The sequence below is a fragment of the Tupaia chinensis genome, unplaced genomic scaffold, assembly GCF_000334495.1.
Source record: "Tupaia chinensis unplaced genomic scaffold, TupChi_1.0 Scaffold149131_1, whole genome shotgun sequence".
NCBI lineage: Eukaryota > Metazoa > Chordata > Mammalia > Scandentia > Tupaiidae > Tupaia > Tupaia belangeri.
This window is the reverse complement of record NW_006208977.1, coordinates 1914323-1933889: the sequence shown is the minus strand read 5'-3', so window position 1 is coordinate 1933889 and position 19567 is coordinate 1914323. Positions and strand designations below refer to the sequence as shown.

Below are 19567 nucleotides of genomic sequence, written 5' to 3'. Positions count from 1 at the left end.
TTCCCTCTCTTCAAACTGGAAAAAAAAAAAAAAGTAATGATAGTAATAAACAAAGTTAAATAAAATAATTATTTTAAAAAAAAGAAAAAGTAGTAATCAAGGGAGAAATAGGAACTTCATCACTTGGGCCAGGTTTCCTTTTTGTCCCATTTTGATATCTGTGTCTTTGTAGCGCACAGAGCTCACTAAGTATCTTAAGTTTGCCTCGTCTGGTAGAGGATTAATAAGTATTTTGTTATCGCAGCAATAACTATAATCACTACCTGATATTATTATCTATTAATCCAATCAAGTGGTGGATTAATGGGTGTGTTTTATCTCTGAGCATCAATAATATTGTAATTATCTACTGATTAAAAACATGGTATAATAGAAAAACACAAATCTCATAATAGGCTAATAGATGTTTATCTATTGGTATGAAAGTGTCCTATATTTTTATTATGAAACTATAAGGAGAACAAAATGAGCCATTTACTACTCTATTAAATAGAACTGTTAAATTGGTTCCCAAACTAATTATGAGACAGATTAATATAAACACCATGTTTCTTCTGGTTAATACCTTAGATACTTAAGCTGGGAATACCCTTTCTACTGTAGCAAGGTATTTTGTAGGAATGAGGTGTGTAGCAGAATGAGGTGGCATTACTGGCCTTGCAGTGTGTTGTAAATAATGTCACCGTATCTGTCTGCCCAGCATCTTCCCACTTTATTCTGGTAATAGAATTTTCCTTTCCTGTGGAGAAAATAATATATGTGGTTTCAGTTGAGATACATGAAGATCGATGACCGTGGAGATTCTGAACTTTTCTTTCAGAACTCTCAGGAAATAAACTTCCTGCTAGAGTCACTAAGAGGTGGGAAATGGGCTGCCAGTGTCATTTTGCGGGCAGTTTCATGGAAAGAACCTGCATGTAAGCATAAACCAAGCAGACTCAAGAGGTGGTCCTCCGGCCTACTGGTGAAGGGAGCTGGAATCCATATGGCCACCTGTATGATTCCAGTCCCAACCCCAGCAGTTTGAAAAACGTGTTCGCAAGTGCCTAAAATCCTGACAGGATAGAGAAATGGGAGGGAAGGATAGTATGTGACCACATCCTCCCAGGCGGGGAGGGGGGGTTCTTTCTCCCTCTGTCTCTCTGTCTCTCTGGAGAATCCACATCTCTGGCAAAATTTTAAAAGAGAAAGGGGGACCAGCAGTTAGCGTAATGGCTATGTCGCTGGACTCCCATGTAGTCGACCGTGGTTTGAGTCCCGGACCCGCTGGCTTAAACTCACGCCGGGCGCATGTGCGTGCGTGCCCAAGATCCCGAGAGGAGAACGGAGGAGAAGGGATTGCGGTGTGGTCATCCCCCTGGGGGGTAATTTCTCTCTTTCTATCTCTCTGTCTGTCTCTTTCTGGCAAGCGTACGTGTCCTATAGCCAAAAAAGAAAAAAAAAAACTCTTCAAAAAGAGAGAGAGAGAGAGAGAGAGAGAAAGGTAGAAACAGCCAGAATTATGACAGCATCAGTCATGACTGAATCGACTCATTCCTAAAAGCGGGTGGAACCCTGTTGTAAGAGATAATAAAGTCCTGTTTTCCCTTGAGCTAGTTTAAATTGTTTCTACCGTTTGCAGCCCCAAGAGCCTGAGTTCACAGATCACAGGATTACTGGAGACAGAAACGTGAAGGAGAATATGAATGGTTAGGGAGGGAGGTGTTAAGATAGCTTGAATTAAAGAGGAAAAGGCTAAAATGAAGAGTTTCAAAAGAGTGATAGGTTTTTATGAAGAACAGAGACTGACAGAAGAACCTCTTCTGAGTATTTAACCTGGACAGAAAAGAAATTGCTTGTTGAAGCAAAAGGTAAGATAAAGGAGGCACATATCTAATCCAAAAAGCTGAAACCCCAAATGCTCCAAAATCTGAAGCTTTTTAAGTGCAGACATGATGCCACAAGTGGAAAAAAATCCCACACCTGGTCTCATATGCCAAGTCACAGACAAAATGCTGCAATAAAAAAAATACTGTATAAAATTGCCTTCAGGGGACCAGCAGGTGGCTTAATGGTGATGTTGCTGGACTCCCACATAGTCTACCATGGTTCGAGTTCTGGGCCCGGCAGCTTAAAACTCATGCTGGGTGCGGGTGCGTGTGTACCCAAAATCCCAAGAGGAGAATGGAGGAGAAGGGATTGTGGCACGGCCATCCCCTCTGAGGGTGATTTCTCGTTTTTGGTCTCTCTGTCCCTCTGGCGATCACACATGCCCTATAGCAAAAATCTCTCCAAAATATAAATAAATAAGTTGCCTCCAGTCTTAGTATATAAGGCATATATGAGACATAAATGAATTCCCTGTTTAGCCTTTGTTTGTTTGTTTGTTTGTTTGTTATAGGGTGCGTGCGCTCACCAGAAAGACAGATAAAGAGAGACAGAAAGTGAGAAATCACCCCCAGAGGGGATGGCCATCCCACAATCCCTTCTCCTCCATTCTCTTCTCGGGATCTTGGGTACGCACGCACATGTGCCCGGCGTGAGTTTAAGCCACTGGGTCCGGGACTTGAACCGTGGTCGACTACATGGGAGTCCAGCGACATAGCCATTATGCCAACTGCTAGTCCCTGTTTTATGTTTTGGAAATGTGGTTTAAATATCTAAACTAAACCTAGGCAGTAAACTTAACTGAAAGGCTTTATAGAAAATGCAGGAAAAGTTAAATGAAGTAGCCTAATGAGCTCTGATCCCTTGGTACTAGGAAGAATGGCCGAGCCCTCACTGGAAATGAACCGTAAGTCTTGGTTAGCATGATATTTCTGCCCAGATGTTGTGTGTCCTATTAAATTTAAGCATTCACGAGAGTCAAACACTGATGCCAAGCTGTGGCACCCTGGGGTTCAGTTGCTACAATTTGGACCTCAGTTTCCATCTTTGGATGGCTGACTTGCCAGAGACATAGGAAAGATAATACTTTTTTTATCCAGACAAAGTGATTTATTAGAATTTCTGAACTGAACACGCATCTACACAGACACACGTGTATGCACACACTTGCACTGACCGACTTGCGAAATGCCAAGCCAGTTACCCATAAGTTGCTTTGTTATATTTGATAAGACCTCACAAGCATTTAAATTACATAATTTGTAACTAGAATCCTCCTTAGTCACATGAAATTAATGAGTACTTCTGGCTATGTAGGAAATTTTATTTCAAATACTTAAAGAATATATGTGAATATTAGGGAGGGAGAAAATGTGAATAGTCCAAACAGAACCTTTTAACTATGTGTAATGTCAACTAATTTAGTAAGAAATATAAATTCTTATATGCAAAGAATTTTTTTTTTTAATTTTGCCAGAGGGTGCATGCACTTGCCAGAGGTAGTAAAACACCCCTTGTGGAGAACTGGACACGCTGGAGTCCCTTCTCTTTCATTTTTCCCTCCTTCTGAGATTTTGGACATGCAAGCACATGTGTCCAACATGTTTCTCAAGCCACCAGGTCCAGGTCTTAAAACACATTGTGTTTTTATTTTTTCAAGATTATTTATTTAATGTTATTTGTCATTATTTTAATTTGACCAGAGAAAGAAAGGGAAAGTAAGAAAGCAAAGTTGCCAGGTCTGGGACTCGAACCATGGTTAGCCATGTGGTAGTCCAGCACCTCAACCACCACACCACCCGCAGGACCTCCAGGTCTTGAACTATGAGACTGGCCATTTGGGATCCCAGCTGCCTTAATCACTAGACCACAGAGTTAGCCAAAATGTTTTTTTAACACTTATAAATTATGTGTCATTTTTGAATGAGTATAATGTAGTCTGCACCAATACACCTGTTTGTTTGCACTGATGGGTCATTAAATTATTTACTGAGTGCCTTTTTTTTAATAGTATATACTGTTTCTAACATCAGAAATGATAAATATACATATCTCAGGAGGCTTGCCATTTAGTCCATCAGATTAGTGAGTATATTAGAAAGTTAATTGCTTTTAAACAGTGGCCATGTTAAAAGTAAGAGAAGAAGCCTGTATTAGTCAAGGTTTGATCAGAATGTCAGAACTACTGTAAGTTATTTAAGGGACGTACAAAGGATTTCAGAAAGTTCATGGAGAAGTGGAATTGAAGTACGAGTTTGTCACAAAAAAACTTGAAATCTATGTGTTGACTTTTTCATAGTACACATTTTCCATGAACTTTTTGTAGACCCTGTATTTTGAGGCTTAGACTTCATATGCTCCTCTAAGTTAAACAGTCTGTGTAAGGCTGTTGCCCCTGTGTTTGGCGCCAGGAGAGGTGAGGACAGTGAAGGCAAAGTGAAACCCCCAAGAACAAACTGGACCATGGGCCTGTCTTTCAGCACGTCCCAGCCCAGGCTCTGATGATGCTGGCGGCCTGCAGAAGAGCTGGCACTCTGTGCCAAGAAGCAGCGTGCAAACTTGACTCAGGATGAGAAGCCGGAAGAGCTCAGGGAGGAGCTACAGCCCGAGGAGCTCAGGCAGGAACTGGAGGAGCTGCGGAGCTCTCAACCGACTCAGACTCTCCGAGCGTAAACGTGGGCGCCGCTTCACTCCACCTGCCTGTCTTGTACAAGCTTCTCTCGTGGCTACTCCAAACCTAGAACTGTGCAGGAAAGGAACTTCTGAGCACCAGGGTTGAAGGTGAGCCAAACTGACACGAGGCAGAGCCATCACCGTTCACCTTTGCCAGCTTGGCACTCGGGTACACCTTGCAATGCTATGAGCCTGCAGATACGGTGGTAGCAAAATCACGTTTATGTTAAACATGAGGAAACCAACCCTCTTACAACCAAAAAATGACTTATATACTCCCCAAAAGAACATGCACAGTTTCTTTATTAATCTTGGGGTATTATTTCATCTCTCGATAGGAAACTCCTTGATACTGCATAGCCAAAGTCCTGAGCTGTGAGACTAAATACTGTTAGCATATAGTAAATGGTAGAAGGGAGGCAGAGAGGTATACATATTTTGGTTTATATATATACAAATACGGCTATATCAAAAAAAGAAAAAAAATACTCATATGTCTATTATATTTCTTATTCCTACAACTGGTCATAACTGATATTTATAACCACTTTCCTGCCAGCGGTCCTTTATTCCCTTTGTCCTTGGCAAGCTCCTTGGGTGGTTCTAGTTCCTTGCCACAGAAAAATGGCTCAAAACTTAGTTCTTAGAGAGTCTGGGTCTGGAACTCCCATACACTGCAGGTGGGAATGTAAAATGGCATAACCACTTTATGAAACAGTTTGACAGTTTCTTAAGTATCAGTAGGGTAAACTTATCTTCTGTATGATTCAAGTGAATTCACCTTTGAGAACTGAAATCATGTCCATACAAAGATTTGTACACAGATCTCCATAGCAGCTTTTAAAAAAAAAAAAAAAAAGTGAGACCAGCAGTTAGCATAATGGCTATGTCGCTGGACTTCCATGTGGTTGACTGCAGTTCGAGTCCCAGACCCGGTGGCTTAAAACTCACGCCGGGCGCATGTGCGTGCCCAAGATCCAAAGAGGGGAATGGAGGAGAAGGGATTGCAGCGTGGCCGTTCCCCCTCGGGGGTGCTTTTTCGCTTTCTGTCTCTCTGTCTCTCTCTGTCTTTCTGGCGAGTGCATGTGCCCTATAGCGAAAAACCTCTAAAAAGAAAAAAAAAAATTCAAAACCTATGAAAATATCCAAATGTCCACCAACCCAATATCCGTCCATAAAACAAATAAATATTCATGACCAAGCGAGTGGATACACGGATTGTGATGTGCTACCATATAATGGAATATTACTCAGCAATAAGAAAGAAACTGCAAAGAACAGTCTGAGCAGTAAAGTGACTGCCTGAGGATGAGACTGGGTGGGTTGGGTAGAAGAAGGGACTACAGTGAGGCACGACAAAATTGGGGGGGATGATATCTTAACTGTGGTAGTAGCTTCACAGGTATATGCATATGTTGAAAGTGACCAAATCAATATACTTTATGAGTATGCAGGTTATTGCTTGTCAATATAATTGTGTTAAGAAAAAACAGATTGGGGCCACCCTGGTCGCTTAGTGATTAAAGAAGCCAGATTCCATATGGCCACCTGCAGTTTAAATCCTGGCTTGAAAAACACACCACACACTTGTTGTGTGCATGCCAAGAATCCTAATGGCAAGGAGAATGAAGAAATAAGACTTGCAGTGTGACCATGCACTGTTGGGGGTGTTTTCTCCTTCTCTCTGTCTCTCTCTCTCTCTCTGGCAAGTGTATACACCCTCTGGCAGTGAAAAAAAAAAAAAAAGAACAATAACAAGATTAAACTTAACAGTGGATAATCTGTATTTTAATTTATCGACTGAAGTGATATCACTATGTTGAACTTATAAGCGGGTTTATTCACTTGATCTATTACTGTTTAAATTATATGATTCTTGGGAACCAGCATATTGCATAATGGTTAAGTTGCTAGATGCCCGCATAGTTGACCACAGTTCAAGTCCTGGACCTGTTGGCTTGAAACTCATTCTAGGAGCGTGTGCATGCGTGCCCAAGATCCTGAGAGGAGAATGGAGAAGGGATTGCAGGGTGGCCATCCACTCTGGGGGTGATTGCTCGCTTTCTGTCTGTCTCTCTCTGGTGAGCACACATGCCGTATATCAAAAATCTTTCCAAAAATAGTAATAATAAAACTAAAGTAAATTATATAATTCTTGACAAGTGTATTTTTATTTGCATTATTTTGAATTCACATAAGATGCAACCACATACTTCTAAGTGGTTCAGACATTTCCATGGAGATTACAAAGAGAAGGGGATCCAATTATTCAGAGGTAGTTGAATTTGAACTTGTCCTGAAGAATGGGTTGGATTTGTTGGGTGAAGATTTGGGAACTGTTAGTTTAATAAATGGGTGCAGGTCTACATGAGAAATTAGCAGATGTTCTTTAGAAGTATGTTTCAGTACATCCATGTTACATTGTTTTTAAAAATCCTCATAGCAACTTCGACAGATGAAGGAAATATCTCGTTTGCTGCTGAGGGAACTGAGGCTCCAGACACTGTGTATTTTCTCCAGCCTCAGAGTCAGAATCTGGCTGAGTCTCCAGCTTCCACAGGCAGGTCTCTTCAGCTGGACTGGTGTGAAGTGTACTCAGGTCGAGTAAATGCACTTTCCTAATGGTAGTGGTGTATAGTGCCTGAATGTACAAAAATAAATTTAAAGAGAAATAAAGTGACAGTGTTAGACTTAGTGGAGGGACTAGGTGGGACTAGGATGACCTTTAAACAACATAACTGAAAGAGATCAGACCTTTAGCAGCTGTTAGAAACATGAGCAGTGTGGAGACTGTTGAGTATTTTTGAGCAAGTAGTTTTTTGTTGCCAGAGAGGATATGCACTCACCATAGAGTGGAAAGAGAGGAAGAGGAAGAAAGCATTCCCCAACAGGGCATAGTCATGCCGCAATCCCTTCTCTTCCATCTCTCCACCCTGTCAGGATTTCGGCCATGCATACACACATGCCTGGTGTGTTTTTCAATACACCATGGCCAAGATTTGAACCATGCATTGTGCCTTATGGACTCCAGCTGCCTTAACCAGCAGGCTGTGGAGCTAGCCCAAGCAAGTTATTTTTCCTGAGTCTCTTTTCTAAGACTGGTTTATTTTATTTGTGATAGAGAGTGTGTGCACATGTACACACAGAGAAGTGCCCTCACCAGAGTGTCATCACTCCACTGTCCATCTTGTTCCATCTTGGGGAGATGCATGTACACCTGGTGTGTTTCATGTTGACTGGGCCAGGGATCCAAACCATGTTCTACCATGATGTTTCCAGAACTTCGATTCAGTGTGCCACAGACTGCACCACCAAGGCTGGGTGCCCAAGATCCTGAGAGGAGAATGGAGAAGGGATTGCAGCGTGGCCATCCACTCTGGGGGTGATTGCTCGCTTTCTGTCTGTCTCTCTCTGGTGAGCACACATGCCGTATATCAAAAATCTTTTCAAAAATAGTAATAATAAAACTAAAGTAAATTATATAATTCTTGACAAGTGTATTTTTATTTGCATTATTTTGAATTCACATAAGATGCAACCACATACTTCTAAGTGGTTCAGACATTTCCATGGAGATTACAAAGAGAAGGGGATCCAATTATTCAGAGGTAGTTGAATTTGAACTTGTCCTGAAGAATGGGTTGGATTTGTTGGGTGAAGATTTGGGAACTGTTAGTTTAATAAATGGGTGCAGGTCTACATGAGAAATTAGCAGATGCTCTTTAGAAGTATGTTTCAGTACATCCATGTTACATTGTTTTTAAAAATCCTCATAGCAACTTCGACAGATGAAGGAAATATCTCGTTTGCTGCTGAGGGAACTGAGGCTCCAGACACTGTGTATTTTCTCCAGCCTCAGAGTCAGAATCTGGCTGAGTCTCCAGCTTCCACAGGCAGGTCTCTTCAGCTGGACTGGTGTGAAGTGTACTCAGGTCGAGTAAATGCACTTTCCTAATGGTAGTGGTGTATAGTGCCTGAATGTACAAAAATAAATTTAAAGAGAAATAAAGTGACAGTGTTAGACTTAGTGGAGGGACTAGGTGGGACTAGGATGACCTTTAAACAACATAACTGAAAGAGATCAGACCTTTAGCAGCTGTTAGAAACATGAGCAGTGTGGAGACTGTTGAGTATTTTTGAGCAAGTAGTTTTTTGTTGCCAGAGAGGATATGCACTCACCATAGAGTGGAAAGAGAGGAAGAGGAAGAAAGCATTCCCCAACAGGGCATAGTCATGCCGCAATCCCTTCTCTTCCATCTCTCCACCCTGTCAGGATTTCGGCCATGCATACACACATGCCTGGTGTGTTTTTCAATACACCATGGCCAAGATTTGAACCATGCATTGTGCCTTATGGACTCCAGCTGCCTTAACCAGCAGGCTGTGGAGCTAGCCCAAGCAAGTTATTTTTCCTGAGTCTCTTTTCTAAGACTGGTTTATTTTATTTGTGATAGAGAGTGTGTGCACATGTACACACAGAGAAGTGCCCTCACCAGAGTGTCATCACTCCACTGTCCATCTCGTTCCATCTTGGGGAGATGCATGTACACCTGGTGTGTTTCATGTTGACTGGGCCAGGGATCCAAACCATGTTCTACCATGATGTTTCCAGAACTTCGATTCAGTGTGCCACAGACTGCACCACCAAGGCTGGGCCAGCCAAGTTTGTTAGGATTCTGTAGTGGCAATCAGAGTGAACCAGGAGTGGTAGACTTGAAATATGACGAAGTTCTCATTTCTAGGACTTTTAGATGAACTGACTATAGATGCCCAGCGAGTGGAAGAGTTCAAGCCAATTCTAAAGATGTTGACATGGGTTAGAGAAAAATGTGTAAGTCTGACAAAAATAGAGAATTGGAGAGGTACCTGGTTTTTATGGAAGTGTGTTGAGTTCAATTTGGGACACATCCAGTTTGTAATTATATTAAACATCCAAATGTAAATCAAAAACAGCAATCAAATGGCATTATAAAATGGGAGCTCAGGAAAAGGGGTTGCAGTCATAGAGTTTTTTGTTTGTTTTTGTTTTGTTTTGTTTTTTGTTTTTTGGAGAGGTTTTTGTTATAGGGCATGTGTGCTTACCAGAAAGAGAGCGACAGAAAGCCAGAAATCACCCCCCAGGGGAGATGGCCATGCCGCAATTTCTTCTCCTCCATTCTCCTCTCAGGATTTTGGGCACGCATGCACATGCACCCGGTGTGAGTTTAAGCCACCAGGTCTAGGACTCGAACCGTAGTCGACTACATGGGAGTCCAGTGACATAGCCATTACACCAACTGCTGGTCCCATAGAGGTTTTATTTTAAAACTGTTGGTCCCATAGAGGTTTTATTTTAAAACTGCTGGTCCCATAGAGGTTTTATTTAAAAACTGAAGAGTGAATACAGAGGGTTGACATTTGCACTTTGGCCAGGGCTCGCTGTGTTAAGGAGCAGAAGACAATGTGATATTGATCCTTCTTCATCTCTGCTATCCCAGCCCTCATTCAGGCCCTCATCATCGCTGTCTTTTCTGTCTAAACCATCTTCTAAGCAGCAATTGTAGGTATCAGTCTAAAATCTTCTCATACACAACAGAGTCATGGCACTGGGGCATGGCATGTGAGACTCTCCATGATCTGGTTCTTCGCCTACCACCAGAGCTTGTCAGCAGCTATCCGGAAGCACTAACAGTGTAGTAATAGTTAAATCAGTCATTATTCAGCACCACATGCATGCCAAGTATTATGCCCTATATACGTTATCTTAATGCTTACATTGACCTTGCAAATTATGTATTATTCTCACTTTACAGATGCAGAAACTGGGTTTACAGAGGTTACACAGCCACTACTGAGTAATAAAGCAGAAATTTAACCCCGATCTCTTTATACAGCCTAGACACTTTACCTCTATGCTGTGCTGAATGCCTTCTGCTACTCAAGCATAAGATCAGATCTCTCCCTCCCGGACCTTTTCTTGTGCTTCTTTTTGTGTCTGGGGTACTCATCCCTCTTACTCTGTCCACTTAACCACCTAGCTCCTGCTGAGTCTCAATTTAAGAATATTTGAGACCAGATAGAGATTTAGTAGTTAGGTAGCTGGACCCAAGATGGTCAGCCACATGGTTCGAGTCTCAGACCCAGCAGCTTGGGAAACTTGCTAGGCTTGTGTGTGCGCATGCCCAAAATCCCGAAAGGAGCGAGAATGGAGGAGAAAGGATTGTGGCATAACTGGTTAGCTCCCATTTGAGAATGGTACTTTCTTGCTTTTCTTCTTTCACTCCAGTGAGCGCACACACCCTCTGGCAAAACATTTTTTTTAATGTATCTGTGTGTGTGTGTGTGTGTGTGTGTGTGTGTGTGTGTGTGTGTGTAATTATTTGAAGATTTTTCCTGCCCTCTCCTGCCTCCTCATCTGGGTTCAGACTTTATTCTCTGAGCCCTCTTATTCCTTTGCACATCCCTCTCTCATGGTTCTGTACACATTATTGTAACTAACCACATTCTTGTATCTCAGCCTTTCTAGTTGATTGACAGACTTCAATATGAAGAGCCAGACAGAAAATACTTCAGACTCTGGGGGCCATGTAGTCTCTCTCTGTTGTAGCTACCCAACTCTGCTCTTACAGTGTGAAAGCAGCCATAGTAATATGTAGACAAATAGGTGCAGCTGATTTTCAGTAAACTTATGGACACAAATTTGATTTTTATATCGTTTTCACCTCATAAAGTATTCTTTTAGTTTATTTTGCCAATCATTAAAAAAATGTAGAAACCATTACAGGCTTGTGGGTCTTACGTAAACAAGTGCAGGCTGGATTTGGCCTGTGGTCCCTGTACGAGCCTATGAATTTCTCAAAAGCAGGTACTGAATCTAATAGGCTTTATAAACCATGATATGTTACACAGTAGATGCTTAAGAAATTGTATTGACTGAATTTGAGCCTAAAAAGGAACGTGGTAGATTTAGGAGATCAAGAGAGGACCTTGTTTTCAAAAGGAGAGGGTTGGCCTTTGGCCTCGTAGTTAAGGGAGCTGGATCCTGCCTGACCGACTACACAGTTCAAGTTCCAACCCCAGTGGCTTGAAAGACACTGGGCACAAATGCATTCTTGTCCAAAATCCTGACAGGATAGACAAGTAGAGAAGGATTATGGCATGAGCTATGTCATACTGGGGAATGCTCTCTCTCTCTCCCTCGCTGTTTCTCTGTCTTTCATTGGTGAGCTTGGCCCTCTGGCAAATTTGAAAAATAAAATAAAAAGGATGGGTCTACTGATATTGCCAAAGCAGTACTGTGCAAAAGAATAAAGTAGGAGGCATCTCACTTTCTGACCGCAAAATATATTACAAAACTGTAATAATCAAAACAGCATGGTGCTGGCACAAAAGCAGGCATATAGACCAATGAAACAGAATAGAGAACCCAGAAATAAACTCCAACATACAGCCAATTGAATTTTAAAGAATTATTTTAACTTTATTTATTTATTTTAGTTTGACCAGGGAGAGACACAGAGAGAGATAGAAATGGAGGAAGCAGGCCGCCAGGTCCAGGATTAGAATCATGGTCGGTCATGTGGGAATCCAGCACCCTTAGCCACAGTGTCCAGCCCCCAACCAATTGATTTTTTTTTTGGGGGGGGGGGAGGTTTTTGCTGTAGGGCACATGCGCTAGCCAGATAGACAGACAGAGACAGAGAGACAGAAAGCAAGAAATCACCCCCCACGGGGGATGGCCACACCGCAGTCCCTTCTCCTCCATTCTCCTCTCAGGATCTTGGACACGCATACACATGTGCCCGGCGTAAGTTTTAAGGCACCAGGTCCGGGACGCAAACCGCGGTCAACTACATGGGAGTCCAGCGACATAGCCATTACACTAACTGCTGGTCCCCCAGCCAATTGATTTTTGACATAGGGCTCAAGACAGTCCAGTGGCGGGAGGGAATCCCTTCAGCAAATGGTGCTGGAAAAACTGTATATTCACTTGCATAAAAATGAAACTGGGCCTCTATCTCTCTCCATTAATAAAACTACAAATGGTATTAAAAATCTAAATATAAAACCTCAAACTATAAACATAGGGGTCAAAAACACGAAAAACTCTTGGAGACATCAGAGTAGGCAAAGACTTCTTAAATAAGATCCCCCAAAGCACAAGCAATAATCCCTAAAATAAAATGGAAGTACTTCAGGCTAAAAAGCTTCTGCACAACAAAAGAAACAATAATTAGAGGTAAGTGACAACCCTCAGAATTAGAGAATATATTTGCAAACTGTGTCTCACATAAGGGACTGATAGCTAGAATATACAGGGAACTAAAGCAGCTTACCTGGCCGGTGGGGGGGGGTTGTAAGCCAATTAAACAAAGGGCATATGAGCTAAACAGACACTCTCAAAGGAAGACATGAATGACCAAAACAAATATGAAAAAATTCTCAACATTTCTTATAAGAGACATGCAAATCAAAACCACAGTGAGAGTCCACTCAACCCCAGTCAGAATGGCTAAGATTTAAAAATTATGAATGATAATGCTGGCAAGACTGGTGAAAATGGAACCCTCCTACATGGTTAGTGAGAATATAAATTAGTTCAACACTGTGTAAAACAATATGGAGGTCCCTTAGAAAACTACAAAAAGAACTTTCATACAACCCAGTAATTCCATTTTTAGATATCTGCCCAAAGGGTAGAAAACTGAAAAACATTTGCACATCCATGTTTATTGCAGCATTATTCAGAACTGCTAGGACAGAGGATCGACTCAGATATCCAAAACAGACAAGTGGGTTGAAAAAATGTGGCACATATACATATATGAAATACTACTCAGCCATCAAAAAAAAAAACCACAATGAGACTCTGATATTTGATACAAAATGCACGAAATAGAAGATTTAATGCTAAGCAAAGCAAGCCAGACTATGAAATACAGATACTTTATGTCCCTGCCTAATATATACTGAATGGCTGCACTCTATAGTAGAAACTGAAAGATAGGAAGGTGTAATAGCAGGGAGGGCAACTGTAGATTAACTTGAGACAGTATAGGAAGGGATGGGTATAAGGTTTAGGGGAGAGGGGATCAGGGAAAAAACAAGACATTTAACTGACACAAAAGTGAAAAGTTATCTATTGATAATTTATATGTTAATATCTTTGACTTGACTCATATGCACTGTATTAAGGCTGGGAAAATATACAGTGTACCCTGTAAAGATGTACAGTGATTAAATGTAAATTTTAAAATATAAAAAATTGCTGAAGTTAACTTTGGAAGAATACACAAATTGTAATACTTAAAATATGTTTTAAAAATAATTTAAAGGAGACTAGTAGATGGCGTAAAGGTTACATTGCTGAAGTCCCATGTAGTAGATTATGGTTTGAGTCCCAGACCCAGCAACTTAAAACTCATGCTGGGCACATATGTGTGTGTGTGCTTAATATCCCAAGAAGAGAAGGAATTGCAGTGTGACCATCTTTCCCAGGAGTGATTTATCACTTTTTGTTTCTTTGTCTCTCTGGCAAGTGCATGTGCCCTATAGCAAAACTCTTTTTTATTAAAAAAAATAATAATAATAAAAGATAAAAAGAAAAGGAGGGGCCTACTTCAGGGACTGGTTCTATAGGAATAATCACATACATATATCTAGCAAGGGGAATACTCTTCAGTTGATTTTAAAAACTCAGCAGCTGCCACAGTTGCTTGTAACAAAAGCCAATTCAAAGTGCCACCTGCAGAGTAAGCACTGCGATCTCCTGCTCTGGGGTCTTCACATGCCACTGTGGCCTCAGGTAGCTCAGGTGCGGCGGTGCACAGCCCCAGACATTTAGTTTCTTACCCTGGACTACAGCCACATGTTTGGGCTGCAGCAGTGCCCAGGAAGCTCTGAAATTCCACATTGTGTACCCTTCTTTTTACAGTATGTGTAAGGTGTTTAATGTGCATAGCCCATCCTTCATGAAGGTTATGATCAGGAGAAGGATGTCTCTTATTCCTGTAATTATGCGTAATGTGTGATCTCTTAATACTGTAGCAGTAGTGGTGGTTATCATGATTGGTGTGTGGTTTTAATTTAAACATCTAAGAATCCCAGATGCTTGACCATTGGTTAAATGAACTGTAACTGGATAGTCATTAAGAGCCACGTGTGAACAACCAGGGCTACTCAATACTTCCTGTGACAGGGATTCCCTACTATGGCTAACTACCCAGAGTGTTGTGTGTGAAGTGAATACAGTAACCTGCTAGGGATAAGAGGAGGAAAAAAGTGATTATAGGGGAGGATATAATTGTGTTTAGAAACATTAAGACACCATTTAAAAAATTTAAAAGATAGTCTTGTAGCATAGGATAAAGGGAAAGAAAACAGGTCAATTTTTTTAGAAAACTAAACAGAACACAACTTGCCAGATGTTTTCACCTATAAGGATACATTTTAGCTTTCTCAAATAATTCGTGATAAAATTTTCTTTCTCTTTTTTCAGTTTTTAAATTGCCAGTGGGATGTGTACTCTCTAGAGAGAGGGTGGGGAGAGAAAGCAGCCCATCCGTCCCCCCCTTAGGACATGGTCATACTGTAGTCCTTTTCTCCGTTTCTCCATCTTGTCAGTATTTGGGGTACGCATATGCACCCAACATGTTTTTTAAGCTGCTGGGGCTGGGACTCGAACCATGGTAGGCAGAGCACCTAACTATTGTACTGCAGGACTGACACAGTTTTCCTTCACTTTTAACATTTACTTATTAATAAATAATACCAGAGGGTTAGTGTTACTTATTTCCAGACTGTGTCTTTTCAGCACTCATGATTTTTTCTCTAGGATCTGTGGAACACCTACTGAGTACACAGTACACTATACAAAGAACAATGATCCTTATAGACATGGGTAAAAAATTACTCCTATCACTTGACTGGACTCAGACCACATGTTTCTGAAATCTATTCAAGATGTTTTTCTTGAAAAAAAGATTTTGTGGACAAATAAATTTGGGAAATGCATTTAGCAATATTAATTAGGTTTCCTCATTTGGGGATTTCTCAGAGCCTTTATTGGACAAATATGATGTGACCGTCAAGTCATTCTTTCCGGGAACAGCTGGTGAATGTAGTTGGAGGAAAACTGACTTAGACCTTCCATTGAATTATTGTTCCATCTATTGATGTGCTTCAAGTCCATTTAGTAAAAGATATTCTCAAATAATAACCTGATCAGCACAGTTTTTGAGCACTCTCTTGTACCAAAAAAAGTGACAAGAGACTGATAACAAGTTTAGAACATGTGCAGTTTGCCAAGTCTCTGGAAAATGAGTTTTCACAATCATTTGGACCTTGTCTTTTAATAAGTAAACAGCTGAAACCATACTTCATTTTTGGGTGGCTGTATCAATCTGTTGTCTGAGTTGGAGAGCTTTTAATGTGAAAGGAGTTGCTGTTGATGATGCTGGCACCACCAGTGTGTACTGGAACCTTCTCAGACAAAATAGAACAGAAACTCTAATCGCAGCCTAACCTCAAAAGTTATGTACGGTTTTATCTGAGATCTTAATTACTTCACTCCTAGTTCTTGACTTTAGTAGCCCAGTCCCCAGTGTTAATTGATTCTTGTTTGATTCAGAGGCTTCAGGATGTATGAAGGATTCTGAAATCATGACGTTTTAAACCTAATTGTTGGTTTTAAAGAATGTATTTATATTTTACAAATGATTTTTAAAGTGAATAAGAGTAGATATTCCTAACAATTTACGTATATTGTTTTTTGGGGTTTTTTTTTGGGAGGGGGGTTCGGTATAGGGCACATGCGCTCGCCAGACAGACAGAGAGAGACATAGAAACAGAAAGCAAGAAATCAGCCCCCAGGGGGGATGGTCATGCCATAATTCCTTCTCCATTCTCCTCTCGGGATCTTGGGCATGCACGCACACGCGCCCGGCGTGAGTTTTAAGCCACCGGGTCTGGGACGCAAACTGTGGTCGACTACGTGGGAGTCCAGCGACATAGCAATTACGCTAACTGCTGGCTCCCTGGTTATTTTCTTTTTTAAAGGCAGAGTCTTGCTGTGTCATGATCCTCCTGCCTCAGCCTCCCAGATGCAGCTACCACCATGCCTGAGTCTTTTTCAGGGAGGATCTTGGTTTGTTGCCCAGGCCGGCCTCAAGTTCAAGATCCTCCTGCCTCAGCATCCGTGAGTTGTTGGGATCAAAGGCACACACCACCTTGCCTAGCCCCTTAGGTTGCACCAGGGGTAGAACCTAGGCCTCCCATGTGGTCCTAGCCTGTGGAATAGAGTACCTTAGCAGTGGGCCCCACCATGGCTGGACTACATATTGGTTTTGTAAATTGTCTCTTCCAGAGAATTTTTCTTCAGAAACTGTCATGGTATTAATTCACACTATCAAAAGTAAAATGAAGCCTACTGTGAAAGAATTTTCAATACTATGAAGCACAAAAAAAATTCATCTAATGTTTAATGTTTTCTATCTTTTTCTTTTTATAGTTTTTCGAGGTGCCATTTGACTCAAACATGAATAGGACAAAGAACAGACCTCTGGTCCGTGGACAGATCAGGTAAAATCGTGAATACAAGTCTCTTCCATGTTATTGGACATTTTATTTGCTGCTTGTTCCTCCGGAATCACATCTCAGTCTTTTGCCTTGAGTTGTGAAGTGAAAATGACACACCTGGGAAGGAGCAAATTAGTATAGCTATGCAATCCTTTTCACCTCTAACCGAAATATACTATAAAGCACTTACGGTACATCTAAACTTTGCCAGACCCTTCTTGTTTTGTGGGAGTCACTTACGTGACAGTTTTTTTATTAAGTTCAATTTTGAGACATGGACTTTGTCTCATTTATAATGGCTAAAGATAGAAGCATTCCATTAACACAAATAATTTTTACACAGATCTATGTAGTCAGCCTCGGGGTCTCAAAAGGAGGATCCATCTAAAACCTTGTATTTTCAGATAAACCGATAATGCTGTTATCTGCCAAGTCAAGTACGGCCTCCATTATTCTCCTTTGTACCAAATTCAATTAAGTAGAACTAAAAGGCATATAAATATTTTAATAACATTAATGGTTAATAATTAAGCATTTTACCTCCTGGAGACCTCTAAACCACCATTTACAAAGATTTTTTTAGTCACATGTACATCGCAAGCCTAGAAGAATAGGAAGAGCCCGTTCTTCTAAATCAGTCAGTTCTCTCTCCCTGTCTCCAGGCAGTGCTCTCCTGGAGCTTACAATCTACTGGTAGCATTTGTGGGTCGGCTATCACACATATTAAGTAAAACAAACCATACATGTAAAAAGTGACTTTTAATATTAGCTGGCTTTAGACATTCAATTCTTTTTTTTCTTCTAACGTTTTTTTGTTGGTTTTTTTTTTTTTTTTTTTTTTGCTAAAGAGCATGTGCACTCTCCAGAGAAAGACAGAGGGCGGGAAAGTGAAAAATCACCTCCCATGGGAGGTAGCCACGCCACAGTCTCTTCTCAGGGTTTTGGACATACTCTCAGGTACACAGCATGGTTTCCAAGCTCTCGGGCCGGGAACTTGAACCATGCAGCCTTCCATGTGGGATCCAGCAGCCTTCATTTCCATACTACCTGCCGGCGGTAGACATATTTAATTATTTCTTCTTTTTCTTTTTTTTTCAAGCCACCACCACAGTTGAACATGTGGGAGTTCAGCACCTTAACCACCGCGCCACCTGCTGGCCCCAACATTCAATTCTCAATTAATTTAAAGTGCCATTATATTAGAAAGAGAAATAGAGACTGATTAAAATACGTAAAAATGAAAACCTCATATCTATTGTTTCCTTTTTTTGAAATGTAAATAAAGCTATCTGCTGTGTTTTGAGTTTAAGAACCATCAGAAGTGCTTTTATTTGGGTAAAGTTGTTTTAGAGAGGAAAAGCAAACTATCTCAAAAACTAAAAGTTTCTCTTGCTTGGGGCCAGAAGGTGCCATAGTGGTCAGGGCACTAGACTCTCACATAGCCCACCATGGTTCGAGTACCACACACAGTAGCTTGAGGATGACACTGGACGCGTGTATAAATGCATACCCAAAATCCTAGGAGGAGAGTGGAAGAGAAGGGATTATAGCATGGCCATCCCTTCTGGGAGGTGATTTCCCTCTCACTGTCTCTTTCTCTGCTAGTGAGCACACACACCCTATGACAAAAAAATAAAGAAGAAAATAAAATAAAAGGTACTCTTGCAATTGGTCAAGTCACGGAGAAGTCTTAATGATTGGAATTTCTGGCCAGTTATATTTCCTCAGTGAAATCACACCTTCCTTGGGAACCAGGCGAAGTGTGGGGGCAGGCCCAGTAAGTATTCTTTGGGCACAGAAAGGTCATCAGATGGAAGCCCATCATTGTACACTTAGCCCACCGTACTTTGTCCACTTTGACTGAGGCACAGTCTGTCAGTCCATCCAGCAGAGAGCTTCATGGCCTTGGCAGTAGAATTGGTTGTGCCCTCGATTTGAAGGAGAGAGGTTGTAGCGCAAATTATTAGTCTTGTTTAAACTTGTCATTTCTTTTGTTTGCAAACTGACCCATGCAAAAATCTCATTTTTGAAAATAATTCTTAATTGCCATTTTAGAGGTTGATTTGTAGGCCTGAAAGACATAGCTGCAAAGTTATCTTCATAAAAAGGATGTATTTTATTAAATAAAGACAAGGACCTGTTATGAATCGGGGGCAGAAATTTTCTTATATCAAGAAAGCATGGTTTTAAAGCTGAAGATGACTGACCCATGCAAAAATCTCATTTTTGAAAATAATTCTTAATTGCCATTTTAGAGGTTGATTTGTAGGCCTGAAAGACATAGCTGCAAAGTTATCTTCATAAAAAGGATGTATTTTATTAAATAAAGACAAGGACCTGTTATGAATCGGGGGCAGAAATTTTCTTATATCAAGAAAGCATGGTTTTAAAGCTGAAGATGTTATTATATCTTGGCAATTACTGTTTGTTCTAATTCAGTAAAATATCATTTGCTACATTGTTAAGAGTCTGT

The 19567-nt window shown here is 40.9% G+C and overlaps 1 protein-coding gene across 1 annotated transcript in view; it reads left to right on the top strand.

The window, feature by feature from the left end:
* The window catches only part of COX10 (cytochrome c oxidase assembly factor heme A:farnesyltransferase COX10), a 171129-nt gene that overhangs the window by 104927 nt on the left and 46635 nt on the right, over positions 1-19567 (top strand). Inside the window, exon 5 of the mRNA XM_006170897.3 lies at positions 17027-17097. Within this exon, the coding sequence (XP_006170959.1) occupies positions 17027-17097 (71 nt within the window). The remainder of the gene's footprint in view (positions 1-17026; positions 17098-19567) is intronic.